General features: G+C 42.4%; 5 protein-coding genes across 8 annotated transcripts; 4 read left to right on the forward strand and 1 right to left on the reverse strand.

Moving 5' to 3' along the window:
* The first annotated feature begins 2,139 nt into the window (after positions 1-2,139).
* dnaaf19 (dynein axonemal assembly factor 19) lies at positions 2,140-3,461 on the forward strand. The gene is made up of 3 exons (XM_028987198.1): positions 2,140-2,432; positions 2,575-2,707; positions 2,797-3,461. The coding sequence occupies exons 1-3, from the start codon at positions 2,287-2,289 to the stop codon at positions 3,244-3,246; spliced, it is 729 nt and encodes a 242-aa protein (XP_028843031.1). The 5' UTR covers positions 2,140-2,286; the 3' UTR covers positions 3,247-3,461.
* Positions 3,285-4,697, forward strand: LOC114793789 (Ig-like V-type domain-containing protein FAM187A). The gene is made up of 2 exons (XM_028985921.1): positions 3,285-3,374; positions 3,451-4,697. The coding sequence occupies exon 2, from the start codon at positions 3,462-3,464 to the stop codon at positions 4,695-4,697; it is 1,236 nt and encodes a 411-aa protein (XP_028841754.1). The 5' UTR covers positions 3,285-3,374; positions 3,451-3,461.
* Positions 4,698-5,531: 834 nt separating this feature from the next.
* abi3a (ABI family, member 3a) lies at positions 5,532-14,093 on the forward strand. Of its 2 annotated transcripts, XM_028986469.1 has the most exons (11): positions 5,532-5,815; positions 6,969-7,139; positions 8,357-8,536; positions 9,424-9,485; positions 9,817-9,912; positions 10,028-10,302; positions 11,232-11,351; positions 11,539-11,670; positions 12,055-12,150; positions 12,832-12,954; positions 13,091-14,093. In XM_028986469.1, the coding sequence occupies exons 1-11, from the start codon at positions 5,675-5,677 to the stop codon at positions 13,252-13,254; spliced, it is 1,560 nt and encodes a 519-aa protein (XP_028842302.1). In that variant the 5' UTR covers positions 5,532-5,674; the 3' UTR covers positions 13,255-14,093. The 2 variants fall into 2 exon arrangements, with proteins under 2 accessions (XP_028842302.1, XP_028842303.1); XM_028986470.1 differs by lacking the exons at positions 11,539-11,670; positions 12,055-12,150.
* A 1,377-nt stretch (positions 14,094-15,470) lies between these two features.
* On the forward strand, positions 15,471-16,371 carry si:dkey-283b1.6 (transmembrane protein 92). 2 transcript variants are annotated; one of them, XM_028986900.1, is made up of 3 exons: positions 15,471-15,617; positions 15,824-16,061; positions 16,147-16,371. In XM_028986900.1, exons 1-3 carry the CDS (start codon positions 15,478-15,480, stop codon positions 16,249-16,251), a joined length of 483 nt encoding a protein of 160 aa, XP_028842733.1. In that variant the 5' UTR covers positions 15,471-15,477; the 3' UTR covers positions 16,252-16,371. The 2 variants fall into 2 exon arrangements, with proteins under 2 accessions (XP_028842733.1, XP_028842734.1); XM_028986901.1 differs by having other exon boundaries at positions 15,872-16,061.
* A 1,153-nt stretch (positions 16,372-17,524) lies between these two features.
* LOC114794384 (all-trans-retinol 13,14-reductase-like) lies at positions 17,525-25,573 on the reverse strand. 2 transcript variants are annotated; one of them, XM_028986898.1, is made up of 11 exons: positions 25,297-25,573; positions 23,650-23,832; positions 23,289-23,530; positions 20,967-21,162; positions 19,962-20,159; positions 19,691-19,810; positions 19,420-19,558; positions 19,145-19,239; positions 18,676-18,842; positions 18,197-18,356; positions 17,525-18,056 (listed from the first exon to the last, which is right to left on the reverse strand). In XM_028986898.1, the coding sequence occupies exons 1-11, from the start codon at positions 25,466-25,468 to the stop codon at positions 17,911-17,913; spliced, it is 1,818 nt and encodes a 605-aa protein (XP_028842731.1). In that variant the 5' UTR covers positions 25,469-25,573; the 3' UTR covers positions 17,525-17,910. The 2 variants fall into 2 exon arrangements, with proteins under 2 accessions (XP_028842731.1, XP_028842730.1); XM_028986897.1 differs by having other exon boundaries at positions 19,145-19,254.
* Between the last annotated feature and the right edge of the window lie 356 nt (positions 25,574-25,929).

The following is a 25,929-nucleotide window of genomic DNA, read 5'->3' on the forward strand; positions in this document are numbered from 1 at the left end:
TGCACTCTGCTGGCAAGGCTCCCCGTGGACTGGGACGGCACGGACGATGACGACGAGAGCACGGGAGACGAGAGCACGGGAGAGTTGGGCTCCGCCCATCCCGCCCGTCCACGATTGTCGCGAGGTCCATGGGGACCCACGTCACTTCCAGGGGTGTGAGGAAGACGAGGAAGACGCCGGTTGGGCGGTCGGTGCCGGGATCCGGTGGCCGACCCGCCTTCCCTCTGCCCGGACGTTCCCCAGCAGAATGGCAGTGCAGCACCAGCTCCCCCGCCTGCTGAACAAGACATCCACCCCCCTCCACACCACACACCCACCACCATCTCCAGCGACGCGCCCAGCTCCGTGTGGGACAGCCCAATGGTCCCGGGACCCTTCAGTGGGGCAGCAGACACGGATTAGATCACCACCGTCCTCGCGTGTCTGACTGGATCAGCATGGGGCTGGGCAGCAGGGAGAGACAGACAGAAGCAGTTTTCGGGACTTCCTGCCGAGACTGAGGGCGGAGTTGCCCCTCCACCACATCCAGCGCCAGTCAGGATCCGGGGCAAGAAGACCCAGCACTGGCGGGCGGCGAGAAGGTCGCGCCTCCAGAGATCCTGGCGGTTCCCCCCTGAGGAGGTCCCGCAGAGCCCAGAGAGGGAGCCAGACGACCCTTTCTTCTGTTTGTCTCTATGTGTGTGTGTGTGCGTAGCAATTGTGTCCGTATGTCGCCCCCCACTTCCCCTCTTTTTGTCCACCAGATGGCGACCCAGCAGCGGAGCCGAACACCAGGGAGGGAGTTCGTAACCTGACTACACTGGTCCAAGGCGAGGTGGACAAGCCCCAAGGTACCCCTAAGTCCAGCCGGGGGGGTGCTCCCCCAAAGAATTTTTTTGGGGGGTGCAGTTTGGGTTGGGGGCTCCTACTGAGGGGAGGGTAGGTGGGGAAGCGACTATGCTGGATCCTCAACAAGTGTGATGGTTAAAAGCAGAGGACACATTTCGTTGTGTCACCATGTGCTGTGATGCAGTGTTTCACTTCACTACAGTTACAATGTTTAAACCTACAATTTACTTACTTGTAAGTCTATAGACAAATGGGTACAGACATACACATACTTGTATTTGCATATTAATTTGCATATCCTGAGCTGTCTTTCTGACCTTATCTTCAATGTACAGTTTTTACTGCCCTGATCAGACTAGACTCCATCTTATATTTCTGTTGGACACATTCTGTAAAATATTTAATTAATTAATATAGTGTAATTCTAAATCTTATGTCCTGTCACAGGAGGATAATATATGTACATTGTAATGGGAACTTTTACAGGACCCTCCAGTAAAAGTATATATATTTTAGTTAGTACCTTTAAACTCCTTGAGTCCAGATGGTTTTGTCTGATAGGAAATCTTCCTTTAACTCGGACATTTAGTCTCTGAGGTTGTCTCTTTCGCTCAACATTTACTCTGTTGTATGAGTGTAAAATGGACAAAAGGACAAGAGTCATTATTTTCATTTCTAATCTGTGACATGGACCATCAGTCATTACATTTAATGTTGAACCATATGTTCAGATGGTCTCTTCAACTTTGTTTCTCCCCTGTGTCCACCCAGTTCCTCTTTTAAGACTAATTTTTTTGTTCTTTTTCTATTACATGGTGTGAGGTTGTCACTCATCTGAACAAAGGTTTAAAAATAAAGTCGTGGCAATTTTAAATAAAGTATAACTGTATTAATGTATATACACAACATCATTTTATATTACAGTACACTCTCAAGACACTGATTAAATATAGATATAGATAAACTTATAAAAATAAATTAAAATATATATATATACACGCGAGAATTATGATCTTCTTATTATTACGTAGCTATTGCGCCCCTCCGTTTACTGCTAAATCCTGCATTCCTGATGACGCAGCACATTGTAGTAAATTCAGTAGTTTTCTACGGTTTTCCATGTTCCCCAACAGAAATAGATTTTTCTTTCCATTTATAAAATACCGTTTATATGAAATGCTCCGCGTTTGAAGTCCTTCAGAGGCCAGTGGGCGGTTCTGGTAGGAGGAGCGCTGATTGGCTGAACGGTCAAATGGTCCCGCCCACAGCATAGCGCTCACTGTTCCTGAAACGGGAAGAACTTCCGCCATGCGTTACTATGGTGCCCAAAACACCAACTCAACGGAGAGGTCGGCTCGAAAATAATATTTCGCATTATCACTAGGCATTTATATTTAAATATACATATTTATATTAAAAACTTCTTCACCTAAAGAATTATATAAGAATAATTGCGGGATGGATGCCTCAGAGTTCACCATCAAATTCTCTGCGCTGCAGAGGGAGTTGGACTCCGCGATTGAAGCAGACCAGAAGTACCAGCGCGAAAATAACGCCAAGTTCCGTGCACTGGATCAGAGAGTAGGCAGCTATGAGGAGTTTCGGTGAGTCATGTTCAAATATTACATGTCATGTGACGTCATGGTAATATTATCACTACTATTTCTATTATTGCTACAATCATCATTAATATTAATAATAATATCATATGACAAAAAACAGAGCTTTTATTTTTTCTGTAATTAGGGATATTGTATTAGCATCCCATCTGAAACCCTTGGACAAAAAAGACAAGGCTGACGCTACTCGCAAACAGACCTGGAACTCCTTGGCATGCTCTTCCGAGGAACAAGAATGGAAAACCTGTGAATCACTCGAGGTCTGTTGCCATTTGTTGAAGAAAACACTTACAATTACTACATTTGTACTTGATCACTAACTATTCCTTTCTGGTTGGATGATTTTCAGGCCCGGATTACAGACTTCCACCCAAAGACCGCATCCGAGTTCATTCGGGACTGGCGCAGGTTGGAGGCGAGTGTGACAGAGAAGTTCAACATCCTGCTATCTCTGGGTGGGGACGTCTTGTGCACTATATTCAGCACAGAGATTGGCTTTGGTTTGCTTGGGGACTTTATGTTGATCCTCAATCAGGCCTTCCAGTTTGAAGATTACAAAACAGTTGCAGGGGTGTTGCAAGGTCTTTCGAGGACCTCACGTTTCAGCCTGAACTTATCCCTCCTGAGCCAAACTGAGGAGGCTGCATGTAAGGAGCTTTTCCAAAAGCTCCAGGATTCACGAAATTCCGGAGTTAATAAAGGAGACAACTTGGTTGATGAAACAGTAGGAGAAGACAGCTCTGCTGATGAGCTGGATTATTTAATGAATGTGTATGGGGTCCAGGCTGATTGTTCATAATAGGAATAAGCAAAACAGAAATGCAAAAGCCATTTTCAAGGTCATCATCATCATCAACCAGCTATGTAAAGCTATTCATAATAACCTTCTCTTTTCCCACTTTACTGAGCACAGAGGCACATTTGTTTAAGAATTATAAGTACTAGTACTAGCATACTAGTACTAGTACTAACATACTACTACTATAGTAAGAAAATATACCTAAGATTGTTATAATGTGTACAAATGTTTTTACTCTTTTGGTCTTTGTGGTCTCTTTCTCAACACTGAATTGTTATGAAGCCCCCGAAGACAAGGAAGACATATTTGCCAGCAGGGCCTGTCCTGCTTTTCTTGTTTTTGACAATGCCGTCTACTTGTCTGACATGACTATTGAACTGCCTTGTCACTGTAAACCTAAGGAGGTGCACTCGGTGGTGTGGTACTACCAGAAGAAGCTTGGTTCCAAGGATGTCAGGGTTCTTACAGACTTCAGGGGCACAGCCATAGTAGACTCCACTCAGATTGGCCGGGACACCAAGCTCCGCAACCGCTTCTCCATTCGCCTCTTTAGCCTCCTCGTCTTCAGGGCACAGCTGGCTGACTCTGGCCACTACCTCTGCGGCACAACCTCCGGAGAATTTTTCTATGGCTACTATGTCGACATCCAGCAGGTGCGAAGGGTCACGTTTCCACATGGCCCAAATCCTTCAGAGATGATTGGTGCACGTTTTCAGATGTTCACCAGCTTCTGGCCGTGGTCAGTGTGTGACCGCTGTGGCGTTCCAGGTGAGCAAGTACGTGTGGGACTGTGCTACGTTAAAAGTGACTACCTGTTGGTCCGCTATCAGCAGAGCATGGAACACAGAGTGGCTTCTTGTGGGTCCCCAGCTGTGCCTGCTCAGTTTGGCTTAAAAAAGGGTGGCTTTGGGGCTGAACTCTCCGTGCAAAGGTGTCATGTGCCCTGCCCCTTAAAACCAGTCACTTCTACAAAGCAGCAGGCTTTGTTTAAGTTCCTCAGTGACAGGAAGAAGGCGTCTCCGGGTGCTCCTGTGTTCTACTATAACCACCAAGCAGACTCTAACCTCATCCTGACCTGCCCTGGTGCCAAGCCTCAGCATGCTGTGGCCTGGGACTTTGGTTCAACGCCACTGTACCGCACTCAAAATGTGGAGGGACTTAACCAGAGTTCCCGCATGTTTATTGACTCAGGACATTATCTGAACTTCCGGCCGGCAAAACCCGAGGACAAAGGATCCTACTACTGCTGGATCCAGGGGAAGATAGTAGCAGAGATCAGGCTGGGAGTTCACTTGGGCTTGGTGCATCAGCATCGGTTCTCAGACCCGGAGACGCTATATGCCCTTCGCCTCATGCTGTTTTCCTGCCTGGGCATTACCGTTGCATTTCTCATTGTAGTTTTGGTAAGGTTTCTCTGGAGATCATTCAAGGTGAATAGGTTGTCTCTGTAGTTCTTTATTTCAAATGTTGTTTTTGGTGATGAGTTAATGGAATATTTTAATAAATGTTTGTTCACACAAAAGACGTGTCTTTAACAAATTTGGGTGTGACAATTAATTTCACACATTATTTCACACTGCACTGCAACATGAGAATTAATTGTATGGAAAATAACACTAATGCATTTCTTCATATAGATCTGACATAGTCAGGTTAATTCATGGTTATTCCCAAAGTCATAAAATGTATAACTTTAGCATTGCTACACATTTATTAAGAGTGAAGAGATGTATTAATTATGCAGGCCAATAATTTGACCCTTATAATTCAAGATTAAACAACATGTCGGCATCTGAAACATATTAATCGCCGCACTAATTAACAAATGAAAGCCTCTTGCCTACTTGCCCATTTAAAACTAGGCAGGGCGGCGTCTCTATGAAGGCCGTCATTTCCTGCCGCGGTCCAACAGGGGGCGCCAAAGCCATTTTACTACTGAACACGAACATGCGATAGTCTCTGATAATTCAAACCACTGACCCAGTTATACAATAAAAGATTTTATGAAGTAGGCAGTTCAGTATTTTATGAAGTATATAGTTAAGTGTAGTTAAAAGTAACTGGGCTTCATAACCTGTTCTCACATTTTAAGTTTTTCACAAACATTTTCACATATACATTTTATATCACGAGTGAGGAATTCATACTGTATACGTGCATATCACACGTTTTGGCTTTTGCTTCTTACACACACACAAAGAAAAGCACCCACACTTTGCAAGAAGCGCGAAAAAAGTTTGCGGCGTGGCGCCCCGCGGTCACGAACTCCTGATCTCACTCTTGAGAGTCGGAACTTCGCTTCTCATTTCTTCTTCTCCTCTTGAGCTGAAGCGGCGGCGCCAGGCTGCACCACCGCGGTTTTAGCCTCTCTGCAGTTTTAATTTTTTTTTATTCTTTAAATATATGTCTCCGTCGTGATATTCGGACAATGAAGGACCAGAACTGCACGCAACACAGTCAAGAAATTAGTCGAATCTTCGAGGAGGCGCCGACGGCGAGACAAGCGCTTCTGGACAATTACAAGAACCTGTGCAATGTGGCGGAGTACTGCGAGAACAACTACCTGCAGGTAAAAAGAAAAAAAAAAAACATTTCAATCTGCCCCTCTCGTCCTCTGCGCCGGCGAATCTGTGTCTTGTAGTTAGTGAAATTGCGCGTTCAGCGGTGAGCAGAGAATAATGGAAGCGGAGCCCCGTTCGCAGAGCCGCGATGCTCAGCGGATGCTGCGGTCCCCACTTCCTGCAAAAGCTGCCCGCGTCGGTCTCCCTCCTCATGTCCAGCCTTCACTCTCGCGTAATTATTACGATTGCAGAACTACCATTGCTATTATGTCCATCAGTTTACCCCTGGGAATGTACTGATGTGTTTTAAGAACTATTCTGCTGAGAAAGCGGAAGCGAGTGTGCACTGTCACCAGTTTACAGAGGTACCATGAGACAAGATGCACAGCTGGTGGGAAAACATGAGCCTAAAATCTGACACAATTCAGATCATGATTCAGATATAATACAGGGGATTGGCACAGTAATAATCTTAATAGAACTGTTGTTTTCATAAAAAAAGGTAAGGTGTGTCATTATAAATGTTCTTCAACTATACAGTTTACAAGGGACAATTTTTTTTATTGGTTTTGTTTAAGGTATGTACAGCATAGGCCAAATGTTTGGACGCACCTTCTCTTTCAAGGTGTTTTCTTTATTTTCCTGACCATTTACATTGGTAGATTCGCACTGAAGGCATCAAAACTATGAATGAACACATGTGGAGTTATGTACTTAACAAAAAAAGGTGAAATAACTGAAAACGTGTTTTATATTCTTGTTTCTTCAAAATAGCCGCCCTTTGCTCTGATTACTGCTTTGAACACTCTTGGCATTCACTCGATGAGCTTCAAGAGGTCGTCACCTGAAATGGTTTTCCAACAGTCTTGAAGGAGTTCCCAGAGGTGTTTAGCACTTGTTGGTCCCTTTGCCTTCACTCTGCGGTCCAGCTCACCCCAAACCATCTTGACTGGGTTCAGGTCCAGTGACTGTGGAGGCCAGGTCTCCATTTTTTGTTAAGTACATAACTCCACATGTGTTCATTCATAGTTTTGATGCCTTCAGTGAGAATCTACCAACGTAAATGGTCATGAAAACAAAGAAAACACATTGAATGAGAAGGTGTGTCCAAACTTTTGGCCTGTATTGAATTTGTGTGTGTGTTTCTTTTTCTGTCCATAGGCTGGAGATGAATCAGATAGAGCCCTGGAAGAAACCAAGACCTTCACGACCCAGTCCCTGGCCAGTGTGGCCTACCAGATCAGTAGCCTGGCCACCAATGTCCTTAAACTGCTTGATGCACAGAACTCTCAGCTCCACCAGATTGAATCTTCCATCAATCTCATTGGCCAGGTTAGGTTACTATAAATATACTTAAAAATATTCCAACACTCTTTGCACAGTTACATTTATCGCATTTAGCAAATTCTCTTATCCAGAGCGACTTACAATCAGGGACAAGATGGTAGTAAGTGGGGTTTGAACCTGTGACTTTGTGGTCTGCAGGTTAATAGGTGGGTGTCTTACCCACTAGGCTACAACTTTGTGCTTGTAGAGCCAAAGCAACATCAAGCATGTCTTCTGGATTTACATATTATAACCAGTGCACACCTCTGAATAATCAGGAGATTTAGGAAAACTGCTTTAAATTCGCTGAAGCATTTTATTTCCTCTGCAGTGAAAAGAGAACAATACACCAGATCTCTGTTAGGATAAAAAAACGTCCTACAGTAGACAGTAGCTTACATCTACCGGCTATAAGCAAGATTAGACCGAGTCACAGAAAGTTCGAATCCTGGTCACTGAGGTGCCACTGAGCAAAGCACCGTCCCCACACACTGCTGCCCGGGTGCCTGTCATGGCTGCCCACTGCTCACCAAGGGTGATGGTTCAAAGCAGAGGACACATTTCGTTGTGTCACCGTGTGCTGTGCTGCAGTGTTTCACAATGACAATCACTTTACCTTTTCTTGTGCATACTGGCAACCTCCAGTATACCAGTCCCCATTTCATTCTGGACCATATTGATTTGTCAATAGCGGCATATTATCTCATTGAATCCCCACCTTCATCCCCAGTGCCTCTACATTCCCACTTGTTCCCCCAAAATATGGCAGGGACCCCAGGCATTCCAACAGCCTCCGTGCCCAGCCTGTCTAACCAGGTCACCTAAGGCACTGAGAAGACTGGGGGCGCTGGTAAACTCCCAGCGATGTATGAATGAATGTACTCAGTGTTCTCCTGAATGGATGCTTGATTGATGTCCCCCATTGTTTGGGTTGTGCAACAAATATGCGTGAAATAAGAAGGGCTTGCTAGTGGTTTTATAAAAGGGGAATTTTGAGAGCTTGGGTCTGAGAACAAAACGTAGGATTGGTTGTTTGCGAGCACAAAACAACAGCAGGAAACAACATGCCTTACTGGTGACCTAGTACACACTTCCTGTTATAAAGCCAGTGCATTTATTTGAGGTACAGGTGTCTTCCAAATAATTCAAAGTTTTAAGATAACTGTGAGAAAGTGGCAGCTGGTTAAATTTGCATGGTAAGGGTCCTCTCTTCCCCTTCCCAGACGGTGGACATGCACAGGGAGAAAGTGGCTCGGAGGGAGATCGGTGTTTTCACAGCCGCTAAGAGGGTGCCTCGCAACCACAAGATCATCCCCCCGGCAACCGGCAAGGAGCCTAAAGCCAAGTACTCCCGCACACCCATCTCGTACGCCAACCTGGACAGGCTGGGCCATGGCATGAAGGTGAGCTTGTGATCAGTATGCAGAAAAGGGCCTGCGGAGGTCTCTATAGATTGTGTGAGAAAGGTTCGTTGTAGGAGCCGACTGATGGAATGTTTTCATAAGGATTTGAAATTTGTGGAAGATTCAGACATCGTATGTGCAATAAGCATTGCATAATGAAACATCCATGTCAGAATGATCCTAAAAACTGATGTGTTTTCTGGCCCATAATCAATATCACTGCTCCATGTTCAATGGCATGATCTGGTGTGGTGTTGTATGGCAGAGTGTTTTTTTTTTTTTAAAAAACAAGCATATATCACATATACATTGTACTTCAAATATATATAAAAAAATTGGGTTGTTTCTTAACTGCTTGTTATGTGATTGTCACCTACAAGTTCTTGTACTGATTGTCTTTAACTTGTTCGGAGCCATTTTAACAGTCAAACTGAAAACCACATCCTGCTTAAATCTGTTTGCAGCCAACCGTGGTTTGGACACACACACACACACACACACACACACACACACACACACACACACAATGAGCTGAGAGTGTGCCCCTCTGCAGCGTGGGAAACGGCAAGCAACACTAATTAGAGCTGCCAAGGCTAAGCCGTCTCAATGATGCCCACACAAGTATACATCCCCCTCACAGAGAATACAAACACACACACACACACACATCAGAGTGAAACCAGGCCAGATCTAGTACTAAATACACACTAAATACACAGAGATTTCATACTCGTACTTGTACACACACAGATGTGATTTTAACTGTTAATAAATTGATGCATTCAAATCTGAGGAGAGATGTAAAAGGCGATGTTGCATGCTAATCTAGAGATATTAATTGAGCAAGTTTAAGATTACCCTCAAGATGTTTTCCTCTTCTTGCTAAGGACTCTGGGAAGCAGGTGGGAAGGACCGCCACCATGACCCGCAAACATGGAGGCACAATGGGGTAGGTCACTTACACAGCCCTGGGTTTCTTTTTGTGTGAAACGTAGCAGTTCAGCAAAATGTTACTATAAAGTGCATCGTAAGTCTGTCGACCTGATGAGTTTCACTTCCCCTTCCTCTGTCTTTTTCACAAGCCCTCCTTGAACAAGACGTCTGCTGTATCTCATTGCATTCACTTCCTCTGTCTCCAGTAAAAGTGCAGTACAGGCATTAAGCGGTGCAATAAACATCACTTTTTCTGAATGATATCAGGTTGCTTCAGCTTGAACAAAGAGTATCAAATTGTCCCTTTTTGTGTGTGTGTGATTGTTGTTGTGTTAATAACCATGCAGAAGAAACAGCCGTCCCCCGGAGCCTGTCCAGTGCCCAGTCGCCCCCACATTGTCTCGTGGTGCATCTCAAACCTCACTGAGTGAGCGTTCAGTGGGGTAAGAGTAGATCACCGTTCCCATAATTCTCAGCGGCTGACGTAGTTCTCTTCCATAGCATTTGAAGCATGAAGATATCTTGTTTTATATGCTTTTATCATGTGTGACCCCTCAGATCCAGCTTTGGAAATGCTGTGTCACCGCTCGATGTTCCCAGAGACCCGATGTCTCCCGAAACCGTCACCATCAGCACTTTACCGGAAGAGGTGCCTCCGCCGCCGCCTCCACCACCTGCAATGGAGGAACAAGGAGGCACAAACCCAGCCCCTCCACCACCACCTCCTCCACCCATTTCTGGGGACTTACCCCCACCACCACCACCTCCACCTGTGGTGCCCAGCTCCCCACTGACTGTGCCACCACCCCCTCCAGCACCTCCACTGGAGACTGGTGAGAAAAATAAATCATCTTTGATTATGTTAGAATTAGAAAGTCTGGAGTTAAAATGAAGTGCAGTCTGGCGTCAAGGTTGTACAGTCTGGTTGTGAGGTGCCAAGTAATTGAAATTGAAAAAGGTTTAAATTCGAACAATTTCATCATTTTACTTTATGTGAGCACTGAAATGGGTCCCCAAGGACCCGAAGGCTGCACAAGGTTTAAAAGCGGAAATGCTGATATGATGAGTGTTGAAATTACATATGCCTTTCCCAAGTCATTAGAAACTCTTTATACACTTTTTCTTGCTTGGTGGTTGCATTTATTTGAGGGGGATGTGGTGGAACTTCACTTCCTAATTCAGAATAAAGGAAGTTAAACATGCTTCAGTTACAGTTTCAGTACAGAAAACTACACCACTGAAGTAGATTATATTGTCTTTTATATTATATTCTCAGAATGTTCAAAATAAATGTGACACTTACTAGCCAATCAAAACCGAGTATTTATCACTATATGTAGGACCCTATTTCTGTGATCTAAGGCGTGTATTTCCACCCTGCCTTCAATGGTGATTATGTTTTGTGGCCACAAATTAAATACTAATTTTTGCTTTATTCAATAATATTGCAAATAGTCTTTGCAAATGGTCTTTTGTTGAAATCAGTGTCATGAATCACACACAAAATTTTGAATTCAACAAAATTGTATTTTTTTAAGTATTTTTGTATTTTTTTTAAGCTTGTTACATTAATTTACAGGATACTGTAATTAGGACGAATAGTGCTGCACAAGTGTATCTGTTGCTGTGATCTCGTTTACCAAGTTAACATACTATAATAGGCTATTGCAACACCCCTGGCTTTTAAATGTCAGATGGGCCATTCTGATTGGTCTATTGCATGTTACGAGAGTTATGATATTTCAATTTGTTTTTGTGCCAGTGGCTGAGGAGAATGGCTTTCCACCTCCAATGCCATCCAGTGATGACCTCCCTCCTCCATCTGACGATGGATTGGAGCTCCCAGCACCTCCTCCTCTTCCGAATGAGGACAGTCATGAAGGTACAGAGCCGTTCCCTGAATCCCCCACCAGGTTAAACACTGTGACTGCTTTCTTCTTGGCCTTAAGCTTAGCGGAGCACATGTTCCTTCGCCCTTCAATTGTCTCTTGTCTTTCTCCTGCAATATGTGAGATTGATCCTTTCCCTGTGACTTTTTACCTTGCTTTATTTATTTCTCTCTTGCTCAGCTTCGCAGCCACGACGCTCTCGCGTACGGCGTCACCCCCCCAACACTCGCTCGCTGTCCATGAGGGTCCGCACAGGACACAGCTATCGCTCGCTCTACACACGTTCGCTCTTCCTGCCCACGCCCCAATCACGTAAGGCCCGTCATGGCCCAGTTCTGGAATGATTTGACCTACCCCTCTCACCACTGTGACCATGTTTACACCTGGTGACACCCAGGCTTTTTGTTGCCTTTGAACAGCAGTAAAGTAAATCTGTTGATATGCAGATTTATGACATTCACCCAGAAGTTCACTGGTGGTATATACAGGATTTCTTGCAGCGTTACATCACATGGGTTGCCTAGCTTGTTACAAATTTCCAACATTTTAAGCTGTACATTTTAAATTTCCCTTAAATGGCTGATAATGAAGTTCAGATTGTTTTTCATTCAAATACAACAGAACTAATCTTGTATAGGTGCACCTTACTGCCAAGGAAATCATCTCTGTCTGTGCATCTCTATGCTCATTGGTCAGTCATGATACCCCCACCCCCTCCATACCCTCCCCCTCTTGCTCCGCCTGCCTCTCTGAGCCCTCTGACCAGGCTGCCTGCTCGCCTGGAGCACCTGGGTGAGTTCTGCCGGCTCCTGACATCTTTGGAACAGCAGAGACACCTTCTTATTCAATGTGTTTTCTTTATTTTCATGACCATTTACATTGGTAGATTCTCACTGAAGGCATCAAAACTATGAATGAACACATGTGGAGTTATGTACTTAACAAAAAAAGGTGAAATAACTGAAAACATGTTTTATATTCTAGTTTCTTCAAAATAGCCGCCCTTTCTGATTACTACTTTGCACACTCTTGCCATTCTCTCGATGAGCTTCAAGAGGTCGTCACCTGAAATGGTTTTCCAACAGTCTTGAAGGAGTTCCCAGAGGTGTTTAGCACTTGTTGGCCCCTTTGCCTTCACTCTGCGGTCCAGCTCACCCCAAACCATCTGGATTGGGTTCAGGTCCGGTGACTCTGCCAGGTCTCCACTTTTTGTTAAGTACATAACTCCACGTGTGTTCGTTCATAGTTTTGATGAAAATAAAGAAAACACATTGGATGAGAAGGTGTGTCCAAACTTTTGGCCTGTACTGTATATATATCTGAAATAAGCATCAGTAATCATAATTACTAATACATGCATACAATTCTTGAGTGCAAAGCCTCTCAGATAACAGTATATGCATTAAATAATTCCATTCAGACCCACCAAACAAAATGCTTATATTTGCATGCATGCTTATTTCTCTGCTGAAGACCTTGAGATCCCAGCACCGCCACCTCCACCTCCTACAGACATAGATGCTTTTGATGACATCCCTCCTCTCCCTCCCCCGGTGGACTATGATACCTCTGCTCCTGCTGAATACATAGAGAAAGGTATAGTACATAAGTCATAAAACATTGTAGAATTTTTTTTTCCAGCTTCAAGTGAAATGGTAAACATGGCTGTCTGGAGACCCCTGCTGGTCAATACCATTCAACATTTTCCATTGTACATTCCTTGCTTTCCTAGTGGTGGCACTGTACAGCTATGACACGGGCAAGCCTGGAGACTTGGCATTCCAGGAGGGGGACATCATCTATGTGACCCAAAAAAATGAAGACGGCTGGTATGAAGGCATACTGAATGGCGTGGAGGGTTATTTTCCAGGCAACTATGTTCAGACCACTAATTAGGTGGCAGCCTGACTAGATGAATGAAGTTTAACCCTGTCTAAAGAAAAGTTATTGTGCAGCACATGAACACAAGAACATCTTGGGTGGAAAATATATATTTTTTGTCCCAGTGAAGGACATTACGTTTGTGAGCACTGACAGAAAATTGATGACTAGATCACATAAAAAAAATATTTTCAGTTTAAAGTGGTGCAAATAAAGTAGAAGACTAAACATAGGTTTGTGCTTTTTACAGGAAATATTTGCATTTTTGTGCATGAACATCTGTCTTGCCAACAAGTTGAGCAGTTGATGTAGCCCCTGTGCTCAAAACTGTTTTGCAAGCAAACTTGAGAAATTTTCTCGGTGCAGCATGTCATGGTATCTGGCATACTCATGGGCCTTCTTTTTACGGATTTGCTAATTAAAATGCCATAATTAGGGAAATGAGAAAGATTAGCATAGTTGTGGAACAGCAAAAACAGGGTAGCCCTTCTTAAACTTTTCCACCTCTGCCTAACACTTCAGTCTGTATGCGCACATACTTTCAGTATTCTGATTTTATATGTACAGAAAAAAAAAACCTCTTTCATTTGTATTGAATCCAGTTACTCTAAAATGAAGCACTTCAGGTGAAGAACGAAGAAAATTAGGTACTTAATAATAGTCATATTTATGACTGAAATCTAACTATTGCAACAAACTAAATAATATATATTTTAAATATAATTTTTTTTTAATGTTGTGTGTCTAACTGTATTTCTGCTATAATTAAAATAAGTGTTTAGGCAATGTTTTAATCAGATGCTTTATTTGCATGAATTTTGGCTTCTATTGAATAAATGCACAAATTCTCAACATCTCAGCATCAATTTATTTTTTTTGTCAGTTTTGGATAATGCTGTATTTCTCCATACCACTATACTAAATGCGATTAAATGTGACACAAAATATAAATCATCTCATCATCTTTGACTGTGCCCTTCTGAATCAAAGCCACATATGTAAATTGTTTTGTGATTTGACATAACATTGGTGTGAAATAAGATGACAATTAAATGTTATTTAAGCATTATTTTTGTCTAGGATGTAGTAAAATGGATTTGGATCAGATTCTTTGGTCCCAAGAAATAGGCTGAGCACAGGTGTTTCCTCAGGTTAGGTGCTGTGCCTTTAAACTCAAGTTGATGGCATAAAAACACTAAGCCTGACTCTCCAATGGCCTCACATTGCACCTCCCTCTGATAAGGCACCCATTGCACACACTTAAATAGCACTTTACGGCTCCACCGCAATTCTCCACTGAGGTCAACGTACCGACTGTGGTTTTGAGGTAAGATGTCTCATTTGTGTCTCATTTGTTTCCACTCAAGTTGGAGGACTCAAAAATGTCCACACTTGAGTCTGAACAGAGCAAAGTCAATTGGCTGGTGTATGGATTCATATGGCGCTTTGTGAGGACACTTTCCAAAGCCTATGAAAGGCCTGTTCACATGATAGCCCATGTGATGGTCATTTCATGAAGCCACCAACTGCCGTAAAATACCTTATTGACATTAGTTTTGGTAGTTCAGTAAATTGTAGTTCAGCAGCATTTTTTAGCTCGTTCGTACTGATCGAAGTGAAGCTGTCAGTGACGTCCCTCGATTGCTCCCTTTAGGGGTCGCCACAGTGGATCAACCTATCTGGCTGTCCGCATAAGTGATATGCCGGATGCCCTTCCTGGCGCAAGAAAAGCCCAGTCACATGCGTCCTCAGTGGCTGGGTTTGTGTTTAAACTGTTTTTTCACATATTAACATTAAACATACATTAAATATTTTAACATATCATTTTATTTTAGGAATATTGTGTCACTGCTTTACCAGAATTATGTAATTATTGGCCATAACAGATGTATGAGACGTGATGTTGCTGTTGTGTAAAAGCTAGAAGACACCTGCAGGTTTCCTGTTCTGCAACTGGCCAGTTTGACCTTCATACAGCAGATCTCGAAAAACTCAAACAAGAAGTCTTTATCAGAGCGGCTCCTGCATTACTGCAGGGCCACCAAATCATAATTAATCATAAGTAGGTCAGTGGCAGCCCACTGGACCTTCTTTTTACCTGTATATGTAATATTTTATGTGTTCTTTCATTATTTATTTAGTTTTAAATCAACATCAATTTCTGTTAAAATAACTGGAACACTTGTACAAGTAATGGCAGGGCAAAATATGAATATTGCAATATTAAAACTAATCATAATGAAAATGCAGTGGTCGTTTGATGACCATTCCCTGCTCATAATATCTCCTTGGTCATTGTTTTTTTTATCCTTTTTTTATCCTTTTAACAGGACGTTCCTCCATAACATGGATTTTGAAGGATCTACTATTCTGTTAGAGTGAGTGTTTCATTTGTATTCCCTAATGGGCTTTTGCATTCACAGCACATAGGCTGGAAATGCATGCAACATCAGCAATAATGATAGCTATTATTATAAAATCATAAATCAAGATTTGACATACTATTATTATTATTCCTGCATTGTTAATATATAATTTTTTATTTAATTGTGAACAGGCTGTAAAGATTATTGTTGCATTGCAGGATTTTTGTGCCACTTGTCGCCTTCTCTGTGCTCGTGATGTGCTGCAGCTCCTTCTGCAAGAGCTTCCAGCGTGCTCGGGCAGAGCGATTGACCCGACTGTCCCTGTCCCTGAATCGCGACAGCACTCCTGTCTTCATCATTCCCTTCCCGCCATCCGCCCCTGTCGACGATGACCCCTACGCTCCCCCTCGCTACAGCGTCACAGAGTACACTGCCCCTCCCCCGCCTTATGATGAGGTAACCACCTATAGGAACAAACTTTTAACTAAGCAATTACTAGATTACAACAGTAAGCTGTTCACTAACTCATTTTTGTTGTCAGGTGGAAATGAAGCCAGAGCTTTTCCCTTACCCTGATGCCTTTCCTCCACCCTATGTGCCTTATGAGTCTACCAGCGCTTCTGAGTCTAACAACACCTCACATTAGAGGTCACTTCTGCACCGTGTGGACGAACATGGAACTCTCTGGACAGAATATTCTGGCCCTGTGGCTTAGACACTTTAAAGTGCACACCAACAAGAAGAATTGCGAGCTGGATATTAGGAGACGGATATTTATTGGACGTGTGAAGAAGCACTTTTTGATTTCCACTGAACTATATATACATATATATGTGATGCATGTGGCTGTTTCTGGAAAGGCAGAAAGCCTGTCAGATATCTGTAATTGTAAATACTTTCTACGGAATTTTGCATGTAAATATAAAATTGAGTTATTTTGCCACTACAGAACTGTGATGCGCTGCAGACGTCAGCAGTATGACACTGAAAGCTGAAATAAACTTTTTTGTATAATATTTGATGGCTGTGAAACTGTCATTGACAAAAATGTCTGCTCTCGGTAACACACAACCGTAGGTGAAACATTGACCTGACTAGCCAATAAAACAGCAGTATATGACAAGACCTGCATGCCACAGAAACGGTGTCCTTTTACCTGAGTACACACTTGAGAGCTTTGAGAACCAAAGTCCTTCACTGATAGAGAGCTTTATCGTGATCAGCTACAAGTGATGACCCGGCCAAACACCGCATTTCAGCTGAACTAGTAACTATCCTATCACAGTGGTCTGGTTCTGTCCAGTTTAATAAACCACAAATGTGATCTTTGACTCACTCTAATAATTGAAAGCAGGTCAAAGCCAACATGGAGTTCCTGTGGAAAGCATTTATTTGGAAGCAGGTGCCAAAGCTGCTAGAGAAAAGAGGAAAAATCATTTGACCCAGTAGCGGGTCTCTCAGATGAGTGTTTTATGACCCCCAAGCCCTGATATGTATTAGTAATACTTTCCTCTGTCCTAATTGGTCTTGCTCAACTCTCTGGCAATGCCGTAAGTCTGTAGCTGATTCTTGAAAACAATCGTCATTTATATCTGTCACTATGATAGGAGGTAATCTGTCCTTGGTTACCTAAGCCTAGTGTCACAGTGCTGGCAACATGGCGTTAACGGAGGACGCATACGCTCGACTTTACAAGACAGGGTTTACTGAAACAGCACAAAGACTAGATGCAGCACAGTACACACCAATGTAGACGGGGGACGTTGCACAAGACGTTGGAGGTGTCAGGCCATGCAGACTTCATTCAACTCTTCTCAGATATATTCAGAAACAAACTGTACTTGTTGTGAGAGCCTGCTTAGCACGATTTAAACAGACACAAAGAATCACTGTTTTGGTTGTTAATGTTCCTCATTTAATGTACTGAGGCAGGGGTGAGAAACAATGAAACAATTACAAATTATCCTTAGTGCTATGACAGGAAATGAACAATCAAAAGCAATTAATGTCTAGAAAGTAGTCAAAAGTATGGAATGAGGCAAACCATGATAGATAACAGGACACACACCCATGTTTCTTTCTACAACCTCCAGGGTGCAGACATATGACGTCACTTCTTCCACAACGCCATCCATAGACAGTATACTGTGCCAATAAACATTTCCACATTGGTCATGTGCATCAGCTTTCATCAACACACTGGGCAGGAGATGACGATGGCAACTCCTTTCAGACCTGAAAATACGTTCTGCTCCTCACTAGCTCCAGGGCTTTAAAAAACACATGTGAGGATGTACTGATGGTCTCATGGCTTAATTTTGGCCTTCTGATTCTTTAGTTTCTTCTTCAGTAGCAAGAGGTCAATGTAAACAATGTGATTGAGAACTGCAGAAGCACACAGGAGACCCCCGTGAAGCGCCCCAGCCATCCCATTGCAGAACACATCTTGGCCTAACAAGGATACAGATTTTGATGAGCATGTAATAGCAAGCAAGACTGTATCTGTATACTACTGTATCTTAAGCGTACCAAGAGATCAGTATACTAATGCACTGAAAACATGACAGAGATCAACAGTTCTGTGTTCTCACCAGTGAGGTACAGCCCCTTCACTGGCGTCTGGGACCGGATGCTGGCCACAACTTCAGTACTAAAACGTGCCAGGTCATGTTCTGCCCCGTACATCTCGCCACGTGGGGCACCAAGGTAGTGCATGTTGGTCAGTGGGGTAGCAGCATCCATGAATACCACCTTTACATTAATGATGAGGAAATAACACCATCATCTGTCACAGGATTATGGCACAACATGCAATAAAGAGGCATGAAAAAGTAGAATTTGAATGTTAAATGATGAGGCAAAATCACCAAAAAACTGCCCTTTAGATGTGACTGTTGAGTCTGTTCATGAACATTTCATGTCCCAGCATTCGTGGAAAGTGCAGATTTGACTTTCTTGAAAATGATTTCACAAGACTCAGCTTAAATAATTGCCTGGTGTTGCAGAGTGGTGAGACTTGCCTTTAAAGACAATAATGATTATTGTGGGGGTGTCCAGTGGTTCAACACACCTTCTCACGCAGCTGTGGAAAGATTTGCAGAGCCCACTCCAGCAGCTCCTCTGCCATTTTCATCTTCATGTCCTCATAATCAGAACCTCTTCGGCTTGTTTTGCTGTCTTTCCACTCCTCAAACCACTCATACTTGGCCATGGTCAACAAAGTCATGCAGGACTTCCCTTGGATAAAAAATATGTTATCGTAAGAAACTTGCATTGGACAGCTCTTAACCCAATTCCTGTCATTTCAGATATCACTTTAGTATTTTCCAAAAGAGAAGTGTTTACTGGCCATGACATTTGCTATCCCACTGTGTTTAAAAGTCTCAAGGGTGGTAGTCACAAGTAGTGGTAGTAGCCTAGCAAGTGACACACGACCCTATGAACCAGAAGGCCGCAAAGTAACACGTTTAAACCCCACTTACTACCAATGTGTCCCTGTGGCTTGGATTTGGACGTAAATGTCCCTTTAACTTTAGTACCTGGATGTCGGAGGCTTGCTGTGGGGTCTTTGGCAGAAGGAAATGTGATGAACATCATGGGAATGTTTCCTAGAACTTCTTCTTTACCTAGGGAACTGTAGCACTCAATCCTTGGTAGACATTATTACCACGAGTTAGCAAAGATGTCAGGGGTACATTACTTAGAATAACAAAAAGCATGTTGTTTGATCTATTTATGATGATATAGAAAACAAATGCATCGTTCTTAAATTATGTTTCTGGATCTCACAAACACAATTCTCAAGATGTCTTACAATTGGTCCAAGTCATTGTGCTTGAACATCCAATAATTGGTTGAATTGATGCCAAGGTCTTCCTTTGTGCCATCCAGGCCCACAAACACCAGAAAGGACCCCATGCCATGCCGGACCATGCCCAACTGTGACTGGATGTCTGATTGAAAATTTAACATAAATCTAATCAAAGCACAGTCACAAAGCCATGACGCCATCTCCTTTTAGTGTTGGAAAAAAGTCAACTGAGTGTCACATGACAAGTAAAGGTAGACAGCAATAACACACTTGCCTGGATTGGATTGTATCTGGCGGGGCAAAAATTTCTCATAAGTGTTGAATATTCCAGCATCTGAAATAATCACTGGAGCCAAAACTTCCAGTTCTTCCTGGCCTTTTTTCACAGCTACCCCTGCCAGCCATAAATAATCATAAATAATAGGATGTGCATGGCACTAAAATAGATATAAGGTTGTAAAAAAAATACCACATTTTACGATAACAATAAAAACGAACAGATTTTGAAGATCAAACCTTGACGGCAATGTAATCTTAGTGCCTACCATATGCAGCACCCTTTGAGTCAATGAGAACTCGCTGGACGGCAGCCCTGACCAGCACAGCACCCCCTCCTCTCTGGATGACTGGGATAATATGGAAAGCAAATTCACTGGCGCCTCCTCGAGGGTAGTATGCACCCCGTTTGTAATGATGCAGGAGCAGAGCATTGATGAGAAAGCTGGAGTCTTTAGGGGGGACTCCTGGGTGCAACAAATGAAAAACTGTGGTGACGCTTCGTATATCTCTGAACACAGAGCTGCCAGAAATTACAGACAGGGTATTAACCAGAATATATAAGAGTGTTATTAAATTACTATAATAAACACAGCTGCATTTGAACTTTGAACATTTACTAGGCTGCTATGACCCATGCAATACAGGTCTATTGATTAATTTGATTTTGGTTAGTATTATGGTTTTTATTCATATTTGATTTCACTTGCTCATATTATATCACATTCAATGATCTTACAGGCATTGGGATCTCAATACCTGTATGAAATAATGAGGCAGATCACCTCCAAAGGCACAGCAAATATGTTGTACTTTACTATTTTAATGTGTCTGAGCCAATGGATGCAGTCACAGTTAAACCTGTACCTGGTACAGAGAAAGTACAGATTCTTAAAAAGTGCTTTGATGGATAAGGAGCAATAAGGAAATAACGTTTTACTACATACAAAGCTTATCTGAGATGTTTGTAAGTCATGAAATGAATGGGGATACTACTGTGCAAAAGTCACACAGAGTTTCAGGATATGCAATTAACAAACATAAAGTCAGGATCATCTGTGAAGTCTGGTTATTGTTTCAGTGTTCAGTCTATACAAAATGCTCAGCTTGATGAAAAAAAGAGATCACACAACAATGAAATGTGACTGATTCCTATCCACTGGCTCATCAGATGTCAAGTAAAAAGAAGAAGATTCCAAAAAATATGGAATATTTCAAACATAATATTGCACATATTGTTTTCATGCCAAGTTCCATAAAGTCTTAAAACTGACCATAGAATAAGTAGGCCGAAAGGGTCAGTAGGTCCTTGTTGCTGGTCAGGGTAGACATCAAGTGTGAATGGCTAGTAGAAGCCAGGCCATATATGGAGGAGATGCGTCCTAAGAGGCCTGACCTGATCAGGAAACGTACCAGCCACAGAGGCAGTAGTTTCAAAGAGGCCAGTAGGGGCGTGTGCCGGGAAGCATGCTGGGGAAAAACAGAGGCCAAGCAATTCCTTTCACACCCTGACAAACAGTATCTGTTAAAAAGTTTGGAGATGCCTTCTCATTCAGATTTTTTTATTTACTTTTATAATTTTCAAAATTGTAAATGAATATTGATGACCTTGAAGGACCTCCTTTAAAGGAAAACATCTGGAATTATATACAAAACAAGCTGGAATATGTTTTACATTTTAGATTACTCAGTGTAGCCACCTTTTACATTGATGAGCTTCATAACGTTGATACCAAGATTATTTTCTGTTAACTGGTGTGCATTGTCAAGAGTTAATACCTTGTTCTCTAGATGTGTTTGAGATCATTGGTTGTGTTGTGGAGAGGTAGGTCTATAGAGTAAATAGCCCTATTTGACTAGTGTTTTAATCCATATTATGGCAAGAACCGCTCAATTAAGTAAAGAGAAATAAGAGTTCCTCATTATATGAAGGTCAATCAATTTGTAGAACTTTGAACGTATCCTCTAGTGCAGTTGTAAAGACCATCAAACGCTATGATGAAACAGGCTGAGAACCACCTGAGGAAGGAAAAATCAAGAGTTCTCAGCATCAGAAACTGCACGTTAATAGCACCTTGGATTAGAAACCACATAAGTTCATCACAGAGTAGCAGACACATTTGTGGTGGTATGTATGTGATGGTATGGTGGTGCTTTGCTGGGGAGACTGTTGTTCTCACATCAGCAATCTTTCCCGCTCATGTAGATTCCTTCTCTACAATATCAGACGAATCCGCCCTTGTCTGTCAACCCAGGCCACCCAACTGCTGGTTCAGTCCTTAGTAATCTCACGACTGGACTACTGCAACTCCCTTCTAGATGGTCTACCACTATGTACCATCCGACCTCTACAACTACTACAAAATACAGCAGCACGACTAATCTTCAACCTTCCCAAGTTCTCCCACACCGCCCCTCTGCTACGCTCCCTCCACTGGCTCCCAGTAGGTGCACGCATCAGGTTCAAAATACTGATGCTGGCCTACAAAGCCAAACATGGAGTAGCCCCATCCTACCTCACAGCCCTTGTTACACCTCGCACTGCACCTCGTATACTCCGAGCCTCCAGTACTGCTCGCCTGGTCCCCCCATCTCTGAAGGTAAAAGGAAAACATTCATCTAGACTCTTCTCCATCTTGGCCCCTCGGTGGTGGAATGAACTTCCCATCAAGGTCAGAACAGCTCAGTCACTGAGCACCTTCAAACGACAGCTCAAGACCTCCCTCTTTAAAGAATATTTAGATTAAATTGTAATTTTCTTGTTGTGAATAAAATAGATGTATTCATAGTTGGGGTCCTAGTGAACCGGAATTGATCTCTTCATCGATGGTAACTTGAAAGCACGTTGTAAGTCGCTCTGGATAAGGGCGTCTGCCAAATGCCGCAAATGTAAATGTAAAATCTAAGTCGCACTTAACCAGCAGGGCTACCACAGCATTCTGTAGCGACATGCCATCCCATCTAGTTTGTGCTTAGTGGGACCATCATTTGTTTTTCAACCGGACAATGACCTCAAAACCACCTCCAGGCTATATAAGAATGAAGAAAGAGAGTGATGGAGTGCTGCATCAGGTGACCTGGCCTCCACAATCACCTGACCTAAACCCAATCGAGATGGTTTGGCATGAGTTCAAATGCAGTGTGAAGGTTTAGCAGCCAACAAGTGCTCAGCACATCTGGGAGCTCCTTAAAGACTGTTGGAAATCCATTCAGGTTATGACCTCATGGCTGATCGAGAGAAGGCCAAGATTGTGCAAAGCTGTGATCAAAGCAAAGAGTGGCTACGTTGAAGAATCTAGTCTGATTTTTTTGTTGTTTACTACATCATTCCATGTGTTCCTTCATGTTTTATATATTCTGTATTAATCTACAATTTAGAAAATAAAAGAGTGATATGTTGCAGACATATTTACTGAGGTTAGCAGAGGCCCAACATGTTTTGTAATTCAACTTGCTATCTCTAGAGGCAATAGTGAGTTACCTGTCCATCATGCTCACTCAAAATTCACTTTAATTCACACACTTCCAAGTGAAGAGCTAACCTCCAGGGTTTCCTTTTGTTTATGTCACCACAGTCCCTGTCTTTCATTCAGTACCTTCATCAACCTGATGAGCTCATTTACAGCCAGCGTGTCGTCTGGGAATTGTTGCCGCAAACACTCCCCCATCTCCTCCTTTCCTGATCGGATGTGGTACTCCATGCGGCTGGCACCCTCACCAATGACTACGGTGTCAAAGTGCTGCTCCAGCTGAACAAACTGCAACTGGCCCTCAGTGATCTGGTCCAGAGCAACCCGCAGCAGGCTGTTCTCATGGAGCTGCCCCAGGTAGTGGATCCCTGCAGTTCATACATCACAGGGAGCAGATGTGAGGACGTTTTGGGAGGAAAATTCAAACCCCAGCAACGAGTCTCCATCGGTTCCTAACAGGGATTTCTTTTTTGAAAAAAGTTCTCACCAATGTCAAATTCAAAGCCTTGGTTCTCAAACGTGTGGCAGCAGCCTCCGGCCTGATCATGCTGCTCCAGGACCAGAACCCTCTTCCCCGCTTTAGCCAGCACAGCTGCAGCTGTCAGGCCACCAATTCCGCTGCCGATGACAATCGCATCAAGGCTTGCAGGGACACGACTTCTCTGAAAGCCTTTAGTACAAAATATTCAGGTTATATGATATCTGTGAAAGTGAAGTGAAATAGATTCTGTATTGCTAGTGAGGTCAGTTGGGGGAGCAGGAATTCAGTTGTGTTCCAGGATTCACTCTGTGCACTTTAACAAATGCAAATGCTTTTATTAGTGTTTGTCCCAGAATGACAAAAATGTATTATATACTAATTAACTAATTAATATCCGGACACGTCAGATTTTATGTCAGAGCATGGTCATCCACAAAATCCTATAAAATTCTATATATTTTATGATCCTTAAGAAAGTTGGTAATAGGTTTATTGCATGTTAAATGTGAATGATTAAAAATGTATTTTAAATAACATATTTATATATTTTAAATGATATATTTACAGTAAGCAGTGTAAGATATTGTGTCCCTGACAAAAGTCTTGTTGTTTTTCTATTTTGTAGAAACACCTGCTATTAATCTGACTTTTAATTAATCAATTGGTGTTAGAAATAGTTCATATGAAAAGCCAAAATCCTACCAAATGATGTTTAATGCACTGAAATGAATTTGTTTCAAGACAGTAAGGTCAAATTTTGTCAGGACAAAAGTTTTGTCGCCTATACAGAAATTGATCAAATTTACTGCAAACACAAAAATGTCAGCAAATTAAGTAGTGGTGCTGTGAGATCCAAATTTAATATCTTGTATGACTTCCATGAGGTTGAAGACAACACTGATCTTTAAAGATTGATCTTTAGACAACACTGAAACAGTTCATAACGTTCACATAATACATTCGTCATTAAAACATTTCATTTACATTTTAAAAATGCTTAATTTTCAACACATCGCTTAACTTAATCAACTTAATAAATCTACCAGTACTTCTCTCTCACACTCAATGCCATGGTAAGTACCTAGCTCCGCCCTTTCCCCAAAACCCAGGAAACCATCCCTGCAGTCTTTTTCACTGCTGGACTTTAGCAAGAGCTATATGATCAATAATATTATTACCAACATCTGGCCGCTTAGAGTGTTTAGTATCGGGTAACAGACCTTAGCTCTGTTACACCATCCTTGCATGTTGTTCTATTCCCCAACTTGGAACAGATGCCCAGGTTCACAGAGTTTTTTTTACATCCTGAGCCCCACCTGTGTCCAAAACAAGCCAGGAAACCCCAAACCCAATTCCTTCCCACAAATTTAAAGAATAAAGGGATTAATTACAAACTGTTATTTGCAAAAAATAGGTTCGGTTCTTTTGTTCTTATTGTTCTTGTTTTACAATGTAGGCTATGTAGAGTTTACACGCACTTTTGATTATCTTATTCGGTGTGTTATTAGGATTTATAAATTTAATGTTTAAGAATGTAATTTTGATATTCTCAGCATAGATGAAATTGTACAAAAACAAAAACAAAAAAAAAACAGTTGCAGACCCCAGGTTGGGAACCACTGGATTAGATGATACATCCCACCATCCACTCACCTGTCTTCAGTACCTTGTCCCTAACCTTTTGGTCCATTATCAGTGGTCCAGGAGGACGCAGGCATTCCTGAGAAAAAACGCTCCTACTTCTGACTCTGTAGATACATAGAATGAAGACCAGCACCAGTAGTACAGCAATCAGCACAGTAAGAAAAGCCAGGAGCATCTTCATGAGGCGATTTATTTCAGCTTCAGAAAACAATTCACAAATCCCAAAATCTTAAAACATGGACTCAATGTCCAAGGAGAAGTGAAGACTGATTCTGATAGGAACTGAATAGAGACTGTAAGAAAAAGCGGCAGCGAGTTGGGGTTCCAAGAAAAGAATGACTATTTCATCCCCACTTTGATTTCCAGTAATTCTCAGTACTCTTGCGTCACAGACACAGACATTAGGGCCGCAGCAGAAATATAGGGAAGTATGGATTAACATGTTAATGCTCCATGAAAACAAATGTGTCACAAGGTACCTCACATAGAGACAGTATTGTTTGTGGAATAAGAGAGTACAGAGTAGTTTGTGAATAGGCATCTTTTACTGAAATTACAGCAAAACTGCACATCAACTAAATAATCAATAAATAATCAGAGTGAGCGGAGACATCTGGAAAGCTTTAAATGGCGTATTTAGAA

The sequence above is a fragment of the Denticeps clupeoides genome, chromosome 7, assembly GCF_900700375.1.
Source record: "Denticeps clupeoides chromosome 7, fDenClu1.1, whole genome shotgun sequence".
Taxonomy (NCBI): Eukaryota; Metazoa; Chordata; class Actinopteri; order Clupeiformes; family Denticipitidae; genus Denticeps; species Denticeps clupeoides.